Genomic DNA, 21,381 nt, shown 5'->3' with positions numbered 1-21,381 from the left:
TTTTAGTGTAGTTGTACTCAAATGCCGCTCTGAAGAAAGAATTATTATTTTCCTATTTCACCAAAGGTGGAAGACAGAGTGTTTCCCTCTGAGGTATCATGTTATTGAACTCCTGCATCCCACAATCTATGCCAGATCCTAAACATACAATTTTTTTGGCCAAATCCATAAATGGGTGACCCAGTCCTGCACCTAAATTCAGTAAGGAAGAATCCTTAGCTCATGCAAAGCTCAAAAAAACTTCAGAAGTTATGTTAGCCCCTGGTAGGGAGAAAAACATATCCTTTGCCAGATGAGCACTACTTTTTCATGAATTCCATTAGATACGGCACTCCCTGCTAAAGCTGTCTACCTCAATGTGTGTATATTGAATTTACACATTGAAGAATTTAAAACAAGTTAAAAGAATTTGACACAGGATTTAGGAGACGCCAGAAACAAAGCTAGTGGGCATAATCTTAATTTCCACCCTGCTCTGTACCCTCTAAAGCAGTCTGACTGTGGCACCACCTTTTACTTTCACTATCTCCTGTTCTTCAGCCCAGACCCGAGCTCTACCCAATGGTGTTCAGTACTCTGGTTTCTTTTCATTTTTCAATATGCAGGCCCATCAATACATAGCATTATTCTTTACACCACAATATTCGAACCTTGCTCTGAAGACAGAATTGTTGATTTCTTGATTTCTTTCCACAGTGCCCACTCTATATGGTATTTAAGAGCCTCAAGAGCAATAATCACATTCCCTTCTCACAAGCAGCCGTGGAAGAGTTATTACCCTGCTCTTCTGATGAGAACTGGGACGGTGAGATCCAGCTAAAAGGATCTATTGCTGGGTGCTTGCTCTGGGAAGCCTATTACTTGGATATTTTTTTTCAGCATTCTAAGCTTTATACAGCCCTTTATATGTCTCAAGCACAGCTCCAATTGATTTCCCTGACTGACCTGGATGCTCGATGTATCTGCAAATCAAAGTTTTGCCTCAAAGTGATCCAGAAAGGAAGGACACACAAACAGTGACCACCTGGAGGACGTTTGGCTCAAAAGACTTTGTGGCACTGATCAGGAACCCAGGTAAAGGCAGAAATACATTTAATTCTTTCAAGCACCTTAACCATGACCTCATCTCTTCACTCCTTGCAGTCCCTGCTTGGTTTGTTGTACACCTTCCAATTCTGCAATCAAAAAAGCACAGAGGTCCTCTGGACAAGCAGCCTTCTACATCACCTCTGTCCTCTGAGGAAAATGAGGCACAATTGCTTTGGGGAAAATAGTATGTGATCACATAATTAAAGACTACATCATCATGCATATACACAAAGGAGGTTAATTAAAGTTGCCTGTGCATTTCTTAACTCCTAATTCCATTCTCTGTAATCATGCTGACTCCATAACCATAGCCATTTGAGTTTAGAGAGTAAATGACAGCTGCAGTAAATTTCCATTCTTTATGTGGCCCAGTCACTAAGAGAAAATAAGATGATTTTGCCAATGGCCTTTAGATATTTGCTGACAGTGGAGTTATGCTGAGATTCAGGAATTAGAGATTCCGCCCCATGTTCTGCAGACGAGAATTCCCCTCCTGGAAAGGCCTTTTAGGCCAATGACTTCTGAATATTTCCCACTCACTGTGGTCCCTAGCCTGTCACTCTGCTGTTTAGGTCACATAGCCCAGCTCCAGCCTCCTCACCTTTCCAACATCACATTTCAGCCAAGCTGCTGCTGCTAACAACCATCACTACAGGTTGATATTTTACAGTATCTGGTGGGAGCAGATATATCCCTTCTAGCCCTGTGATACACACCATGAGAAAAGGCAAGTTAAATAAAAATGAGTAAGCTAATAAAAAGGCTCTCCTGGTTAAAAGCTAAGTGATTACAGCTGCTATATCAGATGGCAAATGACAGAAGCATCTCGTAAAAGAGTCACCACATGCACACCTAAATCAAGAAAGCAAGCAGAAAGGCTGAGTTGTTTATAAATCTACCATAAAGGGATCCATGAGGGGATCAGTAACTGTCCACAGAGCTCTTAAGCTAATTCTTCCAGTCTCCAAAGGGCTGTATCCATTTTTGTGACACAGCTACAATCCTCCCAAACCATGAGCATGATTTCAAGGAGGTTCTGATCAGTGCAGTCTCCTCTTAGACTCAAATACCTGCCCACACACCTCCACATGCATACACCTTGAGACTGAACGCTTCTGAAAAGCACCAAATAAGCAGACTAACACTGAAAAAACTTCTACCATGCTGCAGGGAGGGAAGAAATGGGGGAAATGAGGCTGTTCTTTGTGCTTAAAGGAGAAAGAGGGTGGGCACACATCAAATGAACCTGTATTTATGGCCATGGTACAGAATTGAACATTTCCTCCCTGCTGCTGACCCTAGGCAGAGCCACAATCCGTCCTCACCGTGCACACTGTCCAAGCCCATGCACTGAAAGCTGCTCTCACCTGGTCACTGGGAAAGCAGAAACTCCCGCTTCTCACAGCACACATGGAAAGCAGTCACAGCAAGGCCTAGGAGATGAGACTTTTCTAAAGTCACCAATTTAGTGACTTTGCTTAGCTGGGATGACTGACAGAGCACAGTCTGAAGGACTGGGATGCCTAAAGCTCTTTCTGAGAAGGTATCAAAAAAAGGTAAAATTGCAAACTTCAAGAGTTACTTTCAAAAGTATTGCCCCTGAACTATCTCTTCAAAGTTTTCTTATTTAAAATTAGATCTTCCTGTTTTAAACCATTTCCTTTTGAATCTCAATCCGTCCTGAAAATGAGCCTCGTCCAATTTCCACTACTAAATGCTGATTCTCATTATCACAACTCTCATTTGGATAACACACTACTACTGCACATTACTGCACACTGAGACAGACAACACTGCTTTGAGTCAAAGTTCTTATTATTAACCTTAATGACCAAAAAAACCATGAATAGAAATAAGTCTGTGCTATATGCTAACAATCAAATGAACAATGACCTGTAGGAAACTGGCAGAACTACATCAAATGGAAATGCCTCATCTCTCCTAATATCAAATATGTTAAAGAAAAATAGAAATCTATCTGGTTTATATTATACCTATACATGTTGATGCACATATGCATTCTCTTTCAGAATATGCTCACATATGTATTTATAACATATACATACATGTTACACACAGCTTTATATAATGTATATTATTATATACCAACTATAAGGGTCTACAAATCAAATCTCCACAACACACTTCAGAGTTGAGGAGCTTCTGTCCTTCTTATGTGACAATAACTCAAGTCAAGAGTAGGACCATTTGTTCCAGGACAGTTCTCCTTGAGGTTCTGATGGAGGCAGCAAGAAACTTTGGCTCTGCCAGGCTGCCCTGGAAGACTGTCCTTCCCTTTCCTGCAGCCTTCTAATACATTTTTCAGCTTCTGTAACAAATTAAATAAGGTCTCGTGGGTAATCTGGCTGCCAGAACTACACAGTCCTAAACTCTCTCCCTGAAAACCTTTCACCATCTCCTACCCTTCAGCTGGTTTTCATGGACACCATCTTCATGATTTTCTAAATTCACATTGCCACCTACCCAGGGCATCTCTTCTCTGTGTGCCACTGGGGCAGCTCCTTTTAATCCTGTTTGGATTTCAGTCTAAAAGAGAAAGTTTTGCTTCCCAAAACTTTGACCTGCATCAAAAGGGACCTCAATCCTTAAGAGAGCAATGGTAAAAGATGCTCTTGCTGGGCAGTGTCCATGCAGAGAATTTTTACTGACACTTAGGAACTTTTCTGATCTTCAAAGCTCTCAGAAGAGACTGCGATATTAACACAACTTTAATTGTTTTAAGCAGATTTTTCAAGGGAACCTAACCATTTTTCCAAATTTTATTTATTTTTAATATGAGTAAAACAATGCTTTGTCCAACCTAATACAGAGAAAGAGATGAACAGGGGGGTTTTTTTGACTTAAAAAAACCACCTAAAAATATTACCTTGAGGCAGAAGAGCTGACAGGAAGGACTTCAGCTCAATGAAATACTAGCAAAGTTGTAAAACCCTTGAAAATGGGAGCTTGTAATTAAAAAAAGTTAGGCAACTTTAATTACAGTTGTTTCTGCCTGAGTACTTGCCTATAGTAACTCTCCTCTAATGTCATTTTCTTTATAAAAAGATAACAACCCCCCCCCAAAAAAAACAAACAAAAAAACCCCAAAACAAAACAAAAAAAAAAAACCCAAAGTGAAATCTATACTAAAATATAGATTTCTAGAAAAAACTTTAAAAGCAAAATATGAATAATTATTTTATATATCATTATACAAATAAGTATATAAATAATACTTGTCTGTGTATACGAATATATTTCAAAGTAAAATGAAGTGTCAGTCTACAGAGAGGAATTTCTACAAAAAAGAAAAACCAGCATGGATCCAAGAAAGTTAAGAAAATAAAATGAAATGTGTAAATCACTGTCTTCAGTTTTTGATTGTGTGATCCCATTCCTGTAAAGAGCAGAATCTGCCCCTCAGGACTTGGCTTTAAAGGGTGGGAATCTGTAAAGATTCCAGCCTTTCTCTGTAGCATTATTTTTCAGCTACATTTACATTCTCAATTGTCTCTAACGTGCAACAGTTAGAATCACAAAACCTGCATTGCAAAGGTTTGCATAAAAATTAATTAGCTTTCATCTCCAGAGAGTAGGGATCCTTCCAGGTCACCATGGAAGCCACTGGAGATGCAACCACAGCTGCTTCAACACTGGAGCTCATTCCCCAGCTCCACTTTTCCCCCTCATCAGCATAATCAACTTTGGTGATAAAAAGGAATTGTTTCATCAACTCTTTTACAAGACTGACACAAGCAGCTCCATTCACTGCAACAACACTTCTCAAGCAACAAGGAGCTCACATCAGAGGCTCAAGGAAACGATTTACATTAACTGAAAGAGAAGTAATCAGGAATAGCACAAATCACTTTGCAACGGTTTAACAAGAAATGTTTGAGTTTCATCCCACCACAAACTGCAGTGCCAGTCAAGGAAGGCGCTCTCACACTTCCCCTTCCAGGGAAATGGGAGGCACCACCTTTCTATTTGCCATCACACCAGGAGGAACAGGTTTGAGAAGTGAAGGAGGGACACATGACACACCAGACCAGGAGAGGAAACCTTCTGCAAGGACATGTCCCCCCCGCCCCAACAGCACACACAAGGCATTTTAACTCTGCAAACTGCAAGACTGGCCAAGGTTTCTTACATCGTTCAGCTGCTTAGTGCGGGCTGGGATGAGGGAACTGCTTAGCTGCTTATTCCCTGCCTTTAATGCTGCATCTCTTCTTGCTTGCTCAAGCAGAACTCTTGCTCGTTCTTTGAGTTCTTCCTGTCTTGACAACATACGTTGCTTAAAAAATAAAGAAATATAATTAACAGCAAGGCAGCCTCAGGGCACTGAAGGTTTATACAGTAGTTAATAGCCAGAGGCCTTCCTATATAATAAAGGTCAGGAGCCACATAAGTTATGTTTTCATGAGGTGACAGAGCATTCTATAGAAATGAAAAGATGATCAAAATGTAAAAAATGAAATCATAGGCCTCTATCATGTAAATAGTTCTCTTCCTTCCCCTTAAAACTTAATTTCTATCAACATTTCATGTCTTTAAACTGCAACTGTGGAAAAAACCCAACTGGCTTCATAGAAGCCATGTCAAACATGCTATGTGCTTATTTTTTTACTTTAATATGTATGCAAATATGGCTACAACAAAAAAGCTTTGTTGGCTACTTATATGGGTACCACTCACTTATGACTTAAACTGAACACAAAGAGGCTGGGTACAAGGGAAAAAACCCTGCAAAAATATCTGCTTCTACTGAATTGATGAATATGCACAAGAAAGTCCTTTCTTCACACAAAGGGCTGAGCATATTTGCAGAGCAGAAACAACAAAATGGGGTTTTGCACAGGCAACACGAGAACATGAGCAGCTCCCAGGCAGACACACCCCCAAGGGCTGGTTTCTTAGTCAAGGTCAACTATGGAGAGTGGGAAAATGCATCTCTAGGCCTTGACACAGGCCAGGGCTGGGACAGGTGTTGCCTGCTCTGCTCCTGCAACAACCACGTGGAAATGGAGGTGGTTGACTCTAACCAGCAGCTGAGTGTAGGTTCAGAGGGAGCCTCACAGCTGAGATTTGATTACCATGTGCAAATGCCCTGATAATTAGCAACAAAGAACTGCCTCTAACATCCTTGCCCACGAAAATCTTCATAGAGAACAAACCCTGTCTCCTCCTGCTCTTTTATTCTGTATGGACCAAGCTGTTCCTTTCTCATTCAGTACACAAAGATGATGATGATGATGATGATGATGAAAAGAAACCTCACAAGACTTCACTGATTAAAGGGAAGAAATTAGCTGGCTCTGGAACCAATATTTGGCCATTATCACTCATCTGTAGACTGCTTCTCTTGCAATGAAATGATCTTCATGGTGCTTACTCAGAGGGAAAAAACCCATAAAAATATTTGAAGCAATTCACACTACCAAAAGACTGGATATACTCTTTTGTTACCAGAGCTAATGGCACAAAGCCCAAACTCAGGAAAACTCTTCACAGGGGTAAAATTATAAGCCTGCTTTGGCATTTTTGTAAGTGGAGATGATAATATATGTTTTACATATTTTATGATGATATGATTTATTGATAATACTCAGCATATATATATATATATATATGTAATATTCAACTTCCATTCTCACAATACATCTGCAAGGTAGGTGGGCATACACTGTTATCTTTATGGAAAGGAAAATGACATTGTGGTGAAGTAACATGCCTTAGGCCACTCAATGGAAAGCAGCATAATTGAACAGTCTGGAGTCTCTACATCACCATCCTGGCTATGTTCACGAGACTCTGTGGTTTCCCAGACAAGATTTTGAAATATCTTTAGTAAATTTTAAGGTATTCAAAGCTTTACATTTCCTAATGAATTGATTTCTTCTTCCAGTTTTTGCTTCAGTATGCAACACTTAGAGGAAATGAGTTGCACCAGACAGCAGCAAAAGCTTTGGAGTGATCTTTGAGATAGTTGAGAACACAAATTTCTTTAATTGGAGAGAGATTGGAAAGATCAACAGTGAGACAATTTCTCTAAATTAGCTTTTCATGTAATGATTGTTTTTCAGCACCACCTACTTCTCAGGCAAAACATTTATTGCCCCAAAATAAAAATACACTGCTCACCTCACCATTTATGCTGAAGATTTGGTGTAAATTACAAACACAGAGAAACAACTTGAACTCCATCCTAATTCACAGACACAAATGTCTTACCTGGGCTGTTTTTGCAGTTTGATCTGCATGATTTAAAGCTGTTCTGGCATCACTGTCAGAATCAGATTCTGTTTGCCTCGGAGAAGCATGTGGTTTCTTTGCAAGATCCATATCCATATTATAGGAGTACCCAGGCTTAGAAGTAGGAGATAAACTCGGTTTTGTGACAGGTGAACCGGGCTCTGCTCTTGTGCTCTCTGTGGGTCCTATACATCCCAGCTTTTCTTGCTCTGAGAAACCAGGGGTACTGTCTAAGCTCTGGTGTCTCTTCTTGTTGTTATCTTCACAAGCAACTGTGGGAGACATATCCTCTTTTTGATCACTGACATGTGCTAAGTCACTGAAGTCTAAAGTGTCAGTTATCAGCAATTTCTTCCTTCCCAACACAGGCTGCACTTGTGTTGTGTCTGTACTGCCACACTTCCCAATTTCTTCAGAGGCAGAAGTCCTTCCCGAGCTCTGCTGGGATTTCTGCGGATCCGTGTCACTTCGAGTCCTGCGGGAAGAAGGGGAAGCTGTGCTTGGGCTCAGGTGGTCATCAGGAGTCTGATGCTCGCTCTCAGACTCCCCAACACCGCTGTCATTGACAAACACAGAGTCATCCTGCGAGGCAAAGTCTGCCAAGCCACTGTCTGGGGGGTGCAGCTCGGGCTCCCGCTTCAGGTCGTTCAGCTCTGCGTAGAACTTCTCCTGGTCCACGGAGCTGTTGGTGTCCGTCTCGTAGTTCCCCACTTTGTATGTGCTCTTGCTGCTGTTCTCCTCTATCTGAACCACGTTCAGCTCCTGGCCGCAGAAATGTGCCCTGATCTGGTAGAGATAGGTCATGACAGTCAGTTTGTCGGGGATGGCCAACAAAACCATGTCCGAGGGCTCCAGCAGTCGCGATATTCCCAAGCTGGCGAACCCGTCGTAAGCCTATAAAGACAGACAAAATAAAGATCACAAAGTGTGGCAGTTTCTTACTTATCACAACAACTCAAAGAATGCAAGTGGAAGTTTCAATTAAAATAAGCAAATATAAAACACCTCCAATATCATAGGAAGAACATGGGTCTGATTCTATTACTTATTCTTTTTGGCTTCATTATAGTCATTACGACTTTTTTACAACATCCAGCTCACTGATTTTTTTCCTGATGGCTTCTACATATGTCCTGGGATATCTTCACAGCAAAGCAAACTGAGAGAAGAATGTAAGCAGCAAAACCACTCAAATGGCATTGTTTTAAATATTTTTAACATACTTCAATGCCATACGATACTAAAATCTTTTGTTACTCAAAATTATGACACTTCTGTGAGTAAACAGCTGTTCATGAAACTGTAGCTTGAAAGTCCCTCTTTTTGCACTAGGAAAGCCTACCAATACCTTAAATGGTTCTCACTCAAGTAGCAGGAAACAAGCAAACAAAAAAAGTCTAAGAGTTGGACCAGAAAAAAAAAAGGAACTCAGGATGGCTTTTTAAGATAAGGAGCAAAGATATAAGAAACATGACACTAATCCATCTTGAGCTTTATCACTGATGATCAACCTTCTGCCTTCTATTGGTCATGTAATTGCAGTGATTCCTGCTGATGAAAAACTATGTCCAGATAGCCAAAAAGAACACCACCACAGATTACTTGACACTAGACATAAACCACATTAATCCATCAAGCAGATGCATTTTAAAAACATTTGTTGATGGTAAAATTGTAAGAGAGAGAGTGAAAATCATTCCCATTTCACTTTACTTTCTAAAAGCTAAAGTTGCAAGCCTCCTGCTTTGTGAGGCCACATTGTCTTCTTTTCCTGCTGGCCCTTTAAGTGACTGGGCTTGGTGCATCAGGTTTTTCTAGTTTTGAAGAATTAAAGCCGTTTCTCAATTTACAATTAATTATTACTATCCTGGATTAACCTTGGAAGACAATATTGTGTTTCAAGAAAGCCTTTAAAAAGGCCTCCTGTTAGCATAGATGCACTGAGTTAAAGCATGTGGGCTTCTCCTCCCCCAGGAATCCTGCAGCTCCTTTTCACCGTCTCCTGAAGGAGCTTTACAATGTTCACAGTTGATCCTACACTATTTTGAACAAAAGTAGATGCTAAATTTAAGACATGGATGAGAAACCTGTAACACACATCACTGGCTTTAACTCTTCAACTTGACATTTTTTCCTTAATTTCTTTAGTTTTAAAAGAATAGAGGAAAAAAAAACATTTATGGGGTTTTTTCTTAAATCCTTTTGATTTCCATATTACTAAATATTCAACAGTGAGACAGAATGTGGGGTTGGGCTGACCTGCTCCTGGCAGACCCGAATATTTTGTTTGCTCTGAGAAAAGGAGGCTCTCTCCTCCTCCTTGCAATGTCATTCCCTACCCAATGGTCAAATAGTTATTGTTTCAGCTGCTTTTCAAACTCTGCTTCCAAAATCTGGTACTTATCTTCCTAAAATTCTGCATGCCTCTCCTCATGCTCAGGTATAACTTTCCAGAGCACTTTAGGTGAAGTAATTTTTGTATCATTATAACAAATGATACACAGAGTTTATCTAGATATAGACAATGTCTAAATATTTTAAATGAATAATTTATTTTTAAGCTCTTCTGGCTCTCCCCATGCAAAATGACTTGGCTTAAAATCATTGCTGGTGTTTGGTGTGGTATTTCTTGGGAAGGTTTATTATTATGAGAGATTGTTATACCTTTTATAAATACAGAGCTGTGCTTAGATAAAGGAGCAGCTGATGTATTTGCTGATACAAAACTCCAGATGGAGCAGAACAGCAGCAAAATGATAGGTGGGAGTAATGCCTTAAGTTTGAGCTTTCATTTATTTCAGGTTCTGTGGTGCCATGGGGTGCAGCTCTGAGCTCACAGGCAGTGTCACTCAGCTCTGCACACAGCAGGGACACAAAACAAATCCTTCTCCTGCTGCACACCAAGGACAACTTTCAGCCCCAAAAGCACAAACAAGGGTGGGCTGGAGGGAGGAACAAGAAGGATGGGACCTCACAGCCTGGAGCTGGAATTGGACAATTCAACCCCAAGATGCAAATGGACCAAAACTTATAAAAATGTAAGACTTTGTGACCATTTGTCCATTTTGTGACCATTTTGTGTCCACCTTGGGTGTAGCCCTGGTCAGGCCCTGTCCTGCCCAAGGTGGATCCTGGAGGCCTTTCAATAAATCCCTACTTTATTCTCCAGCTCTGTCCAGTCTCTGTTCCAGCTCAGCCTTCCCAAGGCATCAGTTTTCTTGGCGAGCCAGGTAGGAAAGAATAAAGTATGTATTTTATGGGTTGAATTGTCCCATTCCAGCTCCAGGCTGTGAGGTCCCATCCTTCTTGTTCCTCCCTCCAGCCCACCCTTGTCTGTGCTTTTGGGACTGAAAGTTGTCCTTGGTGTGCAGCAGGAGAAGGATTTGTTTTGTGTCCCTGCTGTGTGCAGAGAGCTCACCAACACTTAATGTGAGGCTCAGAACTGTACCCCTGGGCAGCACCTGAAATACATGGAAGCTCAAACTTAAGGCATCAGGAGGCAATGGCAGCAACTGGCATGGCAGAAGAGGGACAGCTGTCATTTACAGCATCTTGGGAAACACGGCTGGAGGAGCAGGATCAGGCTGGCTGTGGAGGAGAGGGAGACAAGCTGGGTGGAAGTGAACAGACATGAGGAGCACAGAGAGCAGTGAGTTAAGGGAGAGCAGTGCAGGGATTTGGGTGGGCAGCCTAAAGCATGGCAGATACCAGGAGTGATGAATGCTCATGTGACAGCAGAAAGCAGGCTGGGCATGGACACGTAGCAAGTGTTGTCTGTGGACTAAAGGTAACGCCAGGATGTGCTGCTTGCTAAGTGGGTCAGTGCTGATTCAGTGGCATAAGTCACTTGTTACCCCACACTGCAGGCAGTGGGAGTCACCATCTGAGGAATGACAGGACTTAAGGACAGGCACAGCAGCCCAGGGCAGCCAAAGCCCATAGATAATGACTTGACCTAAACTCCCTTTATACACTCAATTTCTTATTCATATGCTAATAAAAGGAAATTCTCCCAGGGTCTATAAAATGAAGGTGGGGACAGTGTTTCAGGATTGTCAGGAAAGGTACTTGCTTAGAAGTAACACTACACCTGGACTGAATTTGGAATGATGGATATTCTCAGTACAGCTGCCATCACTTTTTGTTGGCTGCTCAGTCCTTCTGGTGATGCCTGGGATTAAACACAGTTATTTCCCACAGATGCTTAACACCTATTTCCCATCTCCTCTCATTCTCATCCATATTTTTGCTTCTTTCTTTTCAAAGTACACTAAATATGTAGATTGGCATGCCAATGTTCTACAGACAGTAGCTCTAGAAATAGCAATTGGATGTGATGAGTTTTCCTTCGCTAGTAGAAAAGCTAGGAGCTTCCTGATATTTCAGCATATTTATAAATGCACCATATTTCTAACTAGTTTGTAACATGGGATTAATGGAGCCAATTTTTCAAGTCAAATTATTTTTGTTAAACAGAGGCATAACTCAGCCTCAGTTTTTGCAAATGTTTATTTCTCTGCATGTTTAACTCTGCTCCTACATGATACTACTGATGCCAACAAGCATCTCCTACACATGAAATTAGATATGTTCTTATGACTTTGTGGTATCAAATTGTAGAGGTGAGCATGAACATCTATTATAAAAACGTAACTCCAGCTTTAAGGTAGGGAATATTTTCCATTTTGGCTCAATATTACTCCTATAAGTCTGAAATCTTCTATTTAAAGGTATAATTTAAAGGATTCCTTTAAAAAATGTAACATTTTATTAAGATGATCACCCAAGTTCAAATGTATTGAGGAATTTGTTAGAAATGTCCAAGAACTGGGGAGCGTCATAAAAATTGAACGTGCCAGTTGAACATCCAAAAGATATACCCACACAATAAATGAAACAAACTTCTCTAAACAATAATTAAAACCAGAAATTTCTTATTAGAACCACACTGTTGTGCCCTTCTACATCTCACTCCTTCATCTTGTCAAAAATCCAGCCCAAGTCTTGTTTAGTAGTTTATATTTTTAAAGTGCAGGACACATTATTAACAACACGCAATATTTCTATTGTTGATAAGGAACTACAGTGCCAGTATGCAGTAATACTAATTAAACTGAAATTTTTCATTAATTTCAATTCAATTATTAATTAATAATAATAAAATGGACATATTACATCAAATTAGCTGCTTAATTCTGCTAGGAAGGCAATATGGATAGCTAGCTGTATCTGAGATTTAAGTAGAAGCACAGCTCTTTGGACCAGCTGGGAAAGTATCCCTGTTATGTTTATAATTTTCTCAAAGATAATCCTGCTTCCTCTTTTGTTCCTGATAGAAATTTGAATTTGCAACATGCACCAAAAATACCTTCCAATTCAGGCTGATGCCAATGTAGTAGTTGTTGGGGATTTTTTTAATGTATGTATATGCAGGACACTAAGCCTATTTACCTATCCCCCAATGAAGTTTTTTCTTTTTTTTTTTTTTACATTTACTGACAAGCAGATTGACAGATATCAATTGGGATCCATCAGCACAAGCACCACAGGCATTATTCCAATCATTTCCCAACTCTGTAACACACTGACATATTGGCCAAGATCAGATGTCACAGGTAAATACCCCTTTTTATTCAGCACCAGTGGCAGCACCCAATTGGCAAGTGGTTGGTGTGTGTTATAAAGAACCTCAATAATTTTACTCAGTATTTGCACTGAAACAGTTGTCTCTTAAGATTTCTTCCTTTTTTTTTATTAAAATACAAACAAGGTCATGCACTTCTAAAAGATACACTCTTATGGGTTAACCTTTATTCTGTGGTTTTCCTTTTGGGTAGAGGGGGAGAGGCAGAAAAACATTAAAAAAAAAAAAAAAAAAAAAAAAAAAAGTTGGGGGGGAAAAGAGCTGCTTCAAACAAAGAAAATCATCCTATTCATCCAAAGATGTTATTTTAATTGCTTAGGAGGAATCACTGTCAAAAGTGTTACATATCTGCACGGAATTTCTAGGCAGCCATTGTTGGCAGTGCTGCATTCACTCCCACCAAGGGCACACGGGGTTATCTGGCAGAACTGTGTGAGACCAGGAAATAAATCTGCAGGAAGCAACTGAGATACTCAGTGTGGCTGTCAGGCAAAGGCTGGCAAAGTGATGAAAGAAAAAAAACCTGCACCATAACAACAATCACTATTTCTTCAATTCTGGGAACTATATCCTGTTAGAAAGACAGGCTAAGAAAAGTTCACTGTCTGCCATCACAGTTTCACAAAGCAAAGATGACTGATCATACTGCTAGCATTTTTAATTAATAATCTATTCTTTCTTTTTTATAATCCGGCTTAATTAGGCCAGAAGCTCAACAAAACTTGAAGTACAAAAACATATGGTCACAGAAAATACTGTGATGTCACAGATAATCCACTTAGGTCATTTTAAGTCCTCCTATTATTATGAAAAAGGAAAAGTATCATCAGCCAAATACTCATTAGATAAGAGCAGCTCAGAGATATTTCATTATTTATAATACTTAAGTACTAAATTAAAGACAAGTAACTCCCTGCCTAACACATAAGTGTGCAGGCACATTAAAATATAAACAAAATGAATTTTAATAAAGCACTTCCAGAAATTCCACATAAGTAAATAATACTAGATTGTATATATGTTTGCTGTATAATATTGAACTTGGTTAATTCATTCAAAGTATATTTTTATACCTTCATCCCAGTTAAATTTAGTACCTTTTAAAGCAGTACAAAAACAAAATCACAGCATTAAGAAGGCAGATACTTAAAATAATTTTCAGATGATCTTCAGGAACAATTTTATTATCAGTGACTCACACGAAAATTGTAATTTCTAAACATGTCCCTAGGGCCCAACTGAAGCTTGTAACATGCCTAAAATAGTGAGCAGAAATAAAGTGTTTTCTGGCCATTCCCAAACTGAATTCCAGAGAAAATCACAGAAATTCAGCTTCTTCCAGAGAAACTTTTTCCATCTTGCACCTACACAGGGTGGTTAAAAACAGTTGCACAGCACAAGGCTATTATCTATTTCTTTAGCATTTATTTGTAAAGTAATACCTCAACACCTTCCCTCCCAAACCTCCTATGCTGTGCACAACACTTCATTCAGCTGATGCAGTCTAAGAGCAGGTGTAAAAATTCATCTTGAAAAACATAACAATCACCATCAAAGCCACATCAACCATGCCCAGGTCCCTGAGCCTTGTTAAAGCAACAGCAAGAGAAGCCTCGTGTGCCACAGTCCAAGAGCAGTCACATTTTTCATTTCTTTAATTACGTGGCTGATTGGAAAAATCAGAGCAGTGCTCACACAAGGCTGGCCAGGCCCTTCCCCTGCTCTCACAGCTAATGTGGGCCATACAAATATTGAACTCTAACTTGTTGTGAATGTTAAAACCACGACAAACTCCAGTCAATAATGCATCTGATTTGAGCCACGGGAGGCTGAACACCTTCTGTGAGCTGCAGTTACGACCTTACAAAACAACAGCACTTCCCCAAAATTAATAAAAACCCGCAGTGAAGTCAAAATTAAGACTATGGTTTTTTGGTGTTTTTTTGGGTTTTTTTTTTGCCTGGCAGTTCTTACCTTTTTGTTGTTCTCTTTAATATCTTGAGGATTCAGGGACTTGTAGTCACTGAGGGGGAAAATGGCACAGTGGGTATATACAGTATTTGATAAAAGCAGCAGTTTTAAAACAAACTAAATCTAAAAAATTGACATACAACAATATCATACAGTAACTAGCAATTTCACAGCAATTCAATCAGCAAAACTAATAGTGTGGAAAATTAAAGGAACAAATAAATAAATAAATAAACACCGATTACATGTTTCATTGCCTGAAGCTCTCCATCTAAAAAAGAAGTTAAGGCAGGGACTAGAGGCCAGCCTTGACAACCAAATTTACCAGGAGGTAATCCGTCCTTGTCAGCATACAAAGAGCTTATTCCTCTCATCTCATTTCAACACTGGTGCAATTCTCATAATCATCTTGAAGTCAGTTCTTTGTATAAGATTAAGGAGAAGAAAAACAAATCACAGAGAGGGGAGAAATAATTGTTTATGCAACAAGGGAGAGCGAAGAGGTCACAAAGTTTGAGCATTCATAAAGCTGGTTTCTTAGAAAGGACGGGTTCCCTGCTTGAAAGCAAAGGGTGAAAACAGTTCAGCACCTGAAACTCGCTGGAATTTGATTTTAAAGTTAAATAATTGTTCAGCATTTCTACGAGAGTTAGCTTATGCAGGCAAAGAGCATACAACTTACATTAGGTCTGGTCTAAAGTGATGTAATATTGCACAAAAGGATAAACCATTTCTCCACGACGTGGTAAAATTGGTGATTTTCACTCCCCTGTAGTTTTTTGTAACTTCTTTGCACCACACCAGCAATGACTGACTAGCGTTTGGCTTTCTCCCCAAAACAGGACTTGGTATTGGGCTTGGCTGGAAAAAAAAAAAAGAAAAAAGAAAAAGAGAGAAGATAAAAGAATTTAATGGAAGATGAGAATTAACATTAATTGACCTAACTAGATGATCTGTATCCTTTGATGTGAGTTTAGGTCCTTCACAGCTGTCAGTTTACAATGACTGCAACTTGCAAAAGACACAAATCGCGAGTTATTATCTACAGTTGTTGCCCCAGGCACTTGTCTCCCAAGGATGCAGATATACAGGATTCCAGATCTACACAGGGGAAGAGGCCAAGAATCGTACCAGTGGAAACAGCCGTGCTGAAACACAGCACAGCCCGTGGTACACAGCCTTGAAAACGCTTCCCAAAGTGCAGCCACGGAAAAGCATCCCCACAAAGCCCTTTCACAGTTAAATTCATGACACAGGATTGCTGGATTCCTCTGGTACAGGCTCCAGAGGAGAGGTTTTGGTGCTCTTTCTGTGCCAGTGAGAGATTGCATGAAGGTAATTATGGCCCTGAGTTTCTGAACAGCCACTTCCCATCGTAGCCAAAGAGCCGCCTCTCCCACGCTTTAGATTTTTCTACAAGGAAAAGGAATTTTGGAAAATGAAAACTGTTATCAGAGGGCGGTTTCTACCAAGTGTCATCAGGTAACAACCATTAGACCATCATTAGCTAATAATGACTATTTCCAAAAATCATTAGCTAATAATGACTATTTCCTTCCAGTAACATTTCTGCGGGCATAAACCAAGAAATAAAACAGAACACTTCAGGCATTTGGCATTTCTATTTGCTGCTCCTCAAATTCAGCGCACTGATTGCAGCAGATGTTTTCAAGACATACATACTTACTTCCCTAGAAATATACTGTCACTTTAAAAACTTCTTAAAGCTAATCAAAAAGGCAGAATGTGACTGATGCAAATCCGACATCTGAATTACAGTGAAAGAACTGAGATCCCCTATTCTTCCAGCGTAACATAATTAAAAGCACATATACACAACAAACAAGCTCTTGATGCACTTTAGAGCTTGAGAGTTGCCAAATTAAGACAAATTAAGAGCAAGTAATTTACTGTATCACAGACACCGAAGTTTACGGTCAAATGGATTTACTTGTTATTGTCTGTTTGTGAAAGACCAACGATGCCCCCCCTTGACTGAAGCCTGTCAGTGCTCAGCAATTAGCTGCTATCAACTCATTTGTTTTCACTGCTTCTGGGGGGAAAAAACAGCACAGAGAGCCTGGGAAGTCATTTTTCATTTACTGTCACAATCAGCCCTAAAAGTTGTTGTATAAACACACTGCCTCCTCACCAGACAGAAGCACTGCTAGCTCATTTACAAAGTGCAAAAGGTGATTTGCAGAGGATTTTTTTTTTTAAAATATCACATCATATGTACAAAATAACTTGTTAGAAAGCGCTTATGTTTTGTAATCCTGTCAATGATTCAAATCGGCATGAACAAATCCATTAAGGATGAGACAAATATCTCCAAATACACTGAATTACCAGCTTTAACAGGGATGTACAAAATAGGGAAGGAAAAGCAGCAATAAATAATGAACTTTACCACGCACAAGATCTTAATCAGAGAAACAAATATCACGTAAGAGCTGCCAGACTGTTACTCCAGATTCAGTGAAGTAATTAAGATATTTCTCTCTTGTTTTCTTTACAACTTGAAGAAAAACCCAGTAATTAATCATTGACCTCAAATTTAAAGTGCTAGGTTACTTAAAATATATTTGCTATTATAAGTTATATCCATGGAAATAGCACTACTGAGAGAAAATAACTAAAATAGCATTATCAAATTGTGGAAAGGTGTTATTTTAATAAATTATTAATGTAAAGTACTACTTCTTAAAATCACAGAGCACTACTTAGCAGATATATTAAATGTTAATCAAAAAGGCTTAATACTTGTTGATGAAACTCTCAACAAAAATGGTAAATTTTCCAGTCACCACCAAAATGGTTAACTCTGAAATTGCCTTAGGCAATATTGCCATTTAAATGCTTTAATTACTTATCTAACAAACTGAAAATGTAACTGAATTTAAAACCAGGCTTTACAGAAGGAAATACAAAGGTATTAAAACAATGAATTTAGCAGAATTGCACACTTTATTTAAAAAATTATTTAAAAATTATCAAAGATGGACTGCAATTCCTTGAAAATCCATATTTAGGCTAGAGCCTTTTTCTGTGTTTGTCCTTCCACTTACATTAGATTTTTTAAAAGCACTTTATCCAGAACATAGAAGATGTAGGACATGCATAACACACACAATTTTCTCTTCTCTTACCTGATAAAGCAGAAATTGTATAAGGTTTTCTTTCCACACTAATTAGTCCACGTTTTTTTTGATAAAGGTGAAGTTAATACTGCGACAATGTTACGCTCCTAATCACCACCTGCGTCAAAGCTTTCATTATTTAATCTATGATAAAAGCATTCAACTCCAGACACAATGGAAATACAGAAGTAAAGGCAGAACTGTGTGTGAGCACTTGACATGCCTTCAGAGGAGTTAACAAATGTTGGTTGTAGTTTCTTTTTCATGTGTGTGTGAAAAATCATTACGGCAAAACATTTTCTTTCCATATTTGTATGTTGGACATATTAATTACTGGCTTGGTGTGAACACAATTACTACCAAGTGCCTATTTCTAGCATGTATTTGCCCTACATGGTTGGTAGGACTTAATCAGATGAAATGAAAATTTAATAACCTTTTCCTTACACCATTCTTTTCAGCAGCAACTACACAATTCTTCTAAATGACACAGCAGTCACGACTTGCCTTTTTGAGCTCAAAGTCCCTGCAAACTCGGCTGGAAATGCCACTAAAAAGCCCAAGATATCCGCACCAGATTGCCAGAGCTGCTCACTGATCAACAGGTTATGGAATCTAACACAACTGGCTCCTGTCCAGCCATGGAGCAACCTCACGGCGAGCGCAGAGGTTCCAGAGCTTGTCCCTCACAGGGCAGCTCAGATCTAAATGCAGCATCATGTGGATGGATTTATCAGCTGGAGTCAGCACTGGCTTCAGGATATCTTCGTTTCACACTCAACAAAAGCACTGAAGTCTCTTATCCTTCTTTTTCCACATTCTGGAAGCACAGTGAATATGTTTTATAGTGTATACGTTTTTTCTCTTGGGAGATTATCCCAACAGGTCATTACTTGATGCTAACAAGAGGACAATAGCTCCAAGTATTAGGCTGCATCCCCACACTTGAAAATATCCAAAATAGTTGGTTTTGCTGCTCTGAGGAACGCAGCACCAAGCAGTGTGATGGCTCACAGAGTGAGGGCTGAACTGCAACTCTGACACACAGCCCAGCACTCAGGAGAAGAAAATCAAGATTTGAACTCTGACGAGAATACGGGGCTGTGATACAGGCAGGATGAAGACTGGAGGGGCCCAGTCTGAGGACCTCGAGGCCTTTTCTTGAGGTTCTTTCTCTGCTTTTCTTGAGGTTCTTTCTCTGCACCAAGCAGTGTGATGGCTCACAGAGTGAGGGTTAAGCTGCATCTGTGACACACAGTCCAACACTCAGGAGAAGAAAATCAAGACTGGAACTGTGATGAGAACACAGGGCTGTGACACAATCAGGATGAAGACTGGAGGGGCCCAGTCTGAGGACCTCAAGGGCTTGTAGCCAAGTTGCATGGGGGTAGAGGTGTTTAACAGAAAGCAAGAGTGTTGAAGCCCAGAAGGGAAAAACGCTGAGAGAAGTAAGGGGGGAAAGAAAAAAGATTTGTAATCTACGTGGAAGACTTACATGGTTTGTGTTTTCTATTAACAAACATAACTCCTAGAAGGGGCAAGGAGCTGAGACAACAACCCAGAATTGGTAATTAACTGCAGGAGAGGAAGCTCAGATTGAGATAGGGCTGAGAGTCAGAATAGGGAAGACCTACAAACAATGAACAAGCAAGTTTTTTTCCTCAAGAGGCAAGTACAGACACTGGCCTGCAACTTATTTGACTGAGCAAAACAAAAGGGATTTTCCCGTACCCCTATCAAAACCACGACGCTGTCTGGGCTCACTGAAAATTGTGCAACCATTAAAATGCAAGATAAGGTAAATGAAAGTAAGGCACAAGTAGGTGAGTGAAAATGTGCAGCATGTGGCTGGATGTAGAAGTAGTTCAGGAAACTCAGCTGAACCGAACAGTCTGAAAAGCTGAATAAAGGTGCAATAGAAATAAGACAACAAATACATTTCAGTCAAGTAGATAATTTTATATCCTCAAAATGATACTCAAAATTTTTACTTTTGTAAACACAGGATTTCACCCATAGGAATGTCCCATTAACCTGGGAGTATTAGAATTTGAATATAGCCCATTTAATAGAATTTGTGCCTTTGGCAAAATCTGTAAATGTCCAAGATGCATTCAATTTTTTCTTTATTCTGGATTGTGGAACAGTTTGAAAAAAGTGGTTTTTATTACTATCAGGAATATAAAATACAATATGGAAAGAGCCTGCAAAGATAGAATAGAATGTCTGATATTTCTGTTTTATTCCAAAACTGGAGAAAATATCCTCATGACCCAGTTGTGCTGAAATGTTCTTTACTTAGGGCAGTTGGGTATTTTTTACATAGCAGATAACCGTAAGATTACAATTCAGTGACACATCAAAATACAAGTTGCATTGTTCTTTGCTTCTAGTAAGGGAAGATCATGCATGTATTAGAAAATACACACTTCCTAGAAAGAAATGTTAGTTCTGCTATTCTATTACTCTGATAAACAAATTTATCACTTTAGGAGTACATTCTTTAACTTTGTGCTCTCTATTTGCATGGTGCAAAATGTCTTTGGTTCCTACTGTCCCTAAAAATGAAGGAGATACGAAAACCAAGCTGCTGGACTCAAGTTACAGATTCACTGAATTTATTTCCTATAAATGATTAATAACAAGCATTTAGGTAACCTCCAGGTTTCAGCAGCAGCAGACATCTTAAAACTTCGCCTTCCTCACTCTTCTGATTGTGCCTACAGCTAACGTGGATATGCAATAAAATATAAACTTTTATCTCAAAAGCCTTAGGCATAAGCTTTTAATTGCTTATCATTTTACAGGTTTAATTTTGGCACAACCAAACCAAGTCCATGTTCAATCACAACCCAACGTTTAGACATCTGCCTGAGCTGGCACAATGCTCTCATGTTTGAACGTGGCAAGGTGAAGAGGAAGGTGAAATCCTTGGGACACGCCTCAAGTTAGCAGCTGGTCAAGTCGGTCTGATTATTTCATGGAAAAGGGGTTTCTGTTATATATTTTGAAGGCCAGGAGTCTGGAAAGAGCTTTTCCAAACCATGCCTGCACAAAGGAAGGAAAGCAAGCCTGCAGATGGCTGCCTCTGGTTACTTTTACTCCGAGCACCGAGGAAGCAGTCTGGTAGAAAATGGCAGCATGTGATCATTCAATTGAAATGTGCACGTGTATACAACCTACAGGCATCCAGTGCACAAAGATGGGAGAGACTGCAGTAACAAAGGCTGCTGCTAAGTACTCAGTTTTGTAACTTTTCTAATTATCTGGTAGCCTCCTTTTGCC

General features: G+C 39.6%; 2 protein-coding genes across 10 annotated transcripts in view; both read right to left on the bottom strand.

Moving 5' to 3' along the window:
* Nucleotides 1–21,381, bottom strand: part of MCM8 (minichromosome maintenance 8 homologous recombination repair factor) — a 341,212-nt gene that overhangs the window by 2,024 nt on the left and 317,807 nt on the right. The window lies entirely within an intron of this gene.
* The window catches only part of EHBP1 (EH domain binding protein 1), a 204,946-nt gene that overhangs the window by 65,254 nt on the left and 118,311 nt on the right, over nucleotides 1–21,381 (bottom strand). For 8 of the 9 annotated variants that reach the window (XM_066316442.1, XM_066316436.1, XM_066316438.1 and 5 more), the window contains 4 exons: nucleotides 15,639–15,817; nucleotides 14,960–15,008; nucleotides 7,321–8,235; nucleotides 5,240–5,383 (listed from right to left, as the gene is read on the bottom strand). In XM_066316442.1, the coding sequence (XP_066172539.1) occupies nucleotides 5,240–5,383; nucleotides 7,321–8,235; nucleotides 14,960–15,008; nucleotides 15,639–15,817 (1,287 nt within the window). The remainder of the gene's footprint in view (nucleotides 1–5,239; nucleotides 5,384–7,320; nucleotides 8,236–14,959; nucleotides 15,009–15,638; nucleotides 15,818–21,381) is intronic. The other variant, XM_066316441.1, reaches the window with a different exon arrangement.

The sequence above is a fragment of the Sylvia atricapilla genome, chromosome 3, assembly GCF_009819655.1.
Source record: "Sylvia atricapilla isolate bSylAtr1 chromosome 3, bSylAtr1.pri, whole genome shotgun sequence".
NCBI lineage: Eukaryota > Metazoa > Chordata > Aves > Passeriformes > Sylviidae > Sylvia > Sylvia atricapilla.
The sequence above is the reverse complement of the archived record's forward strand: the minus strand, read 5'-3'. Positions and strand labels throughout refer to the sequence as shown.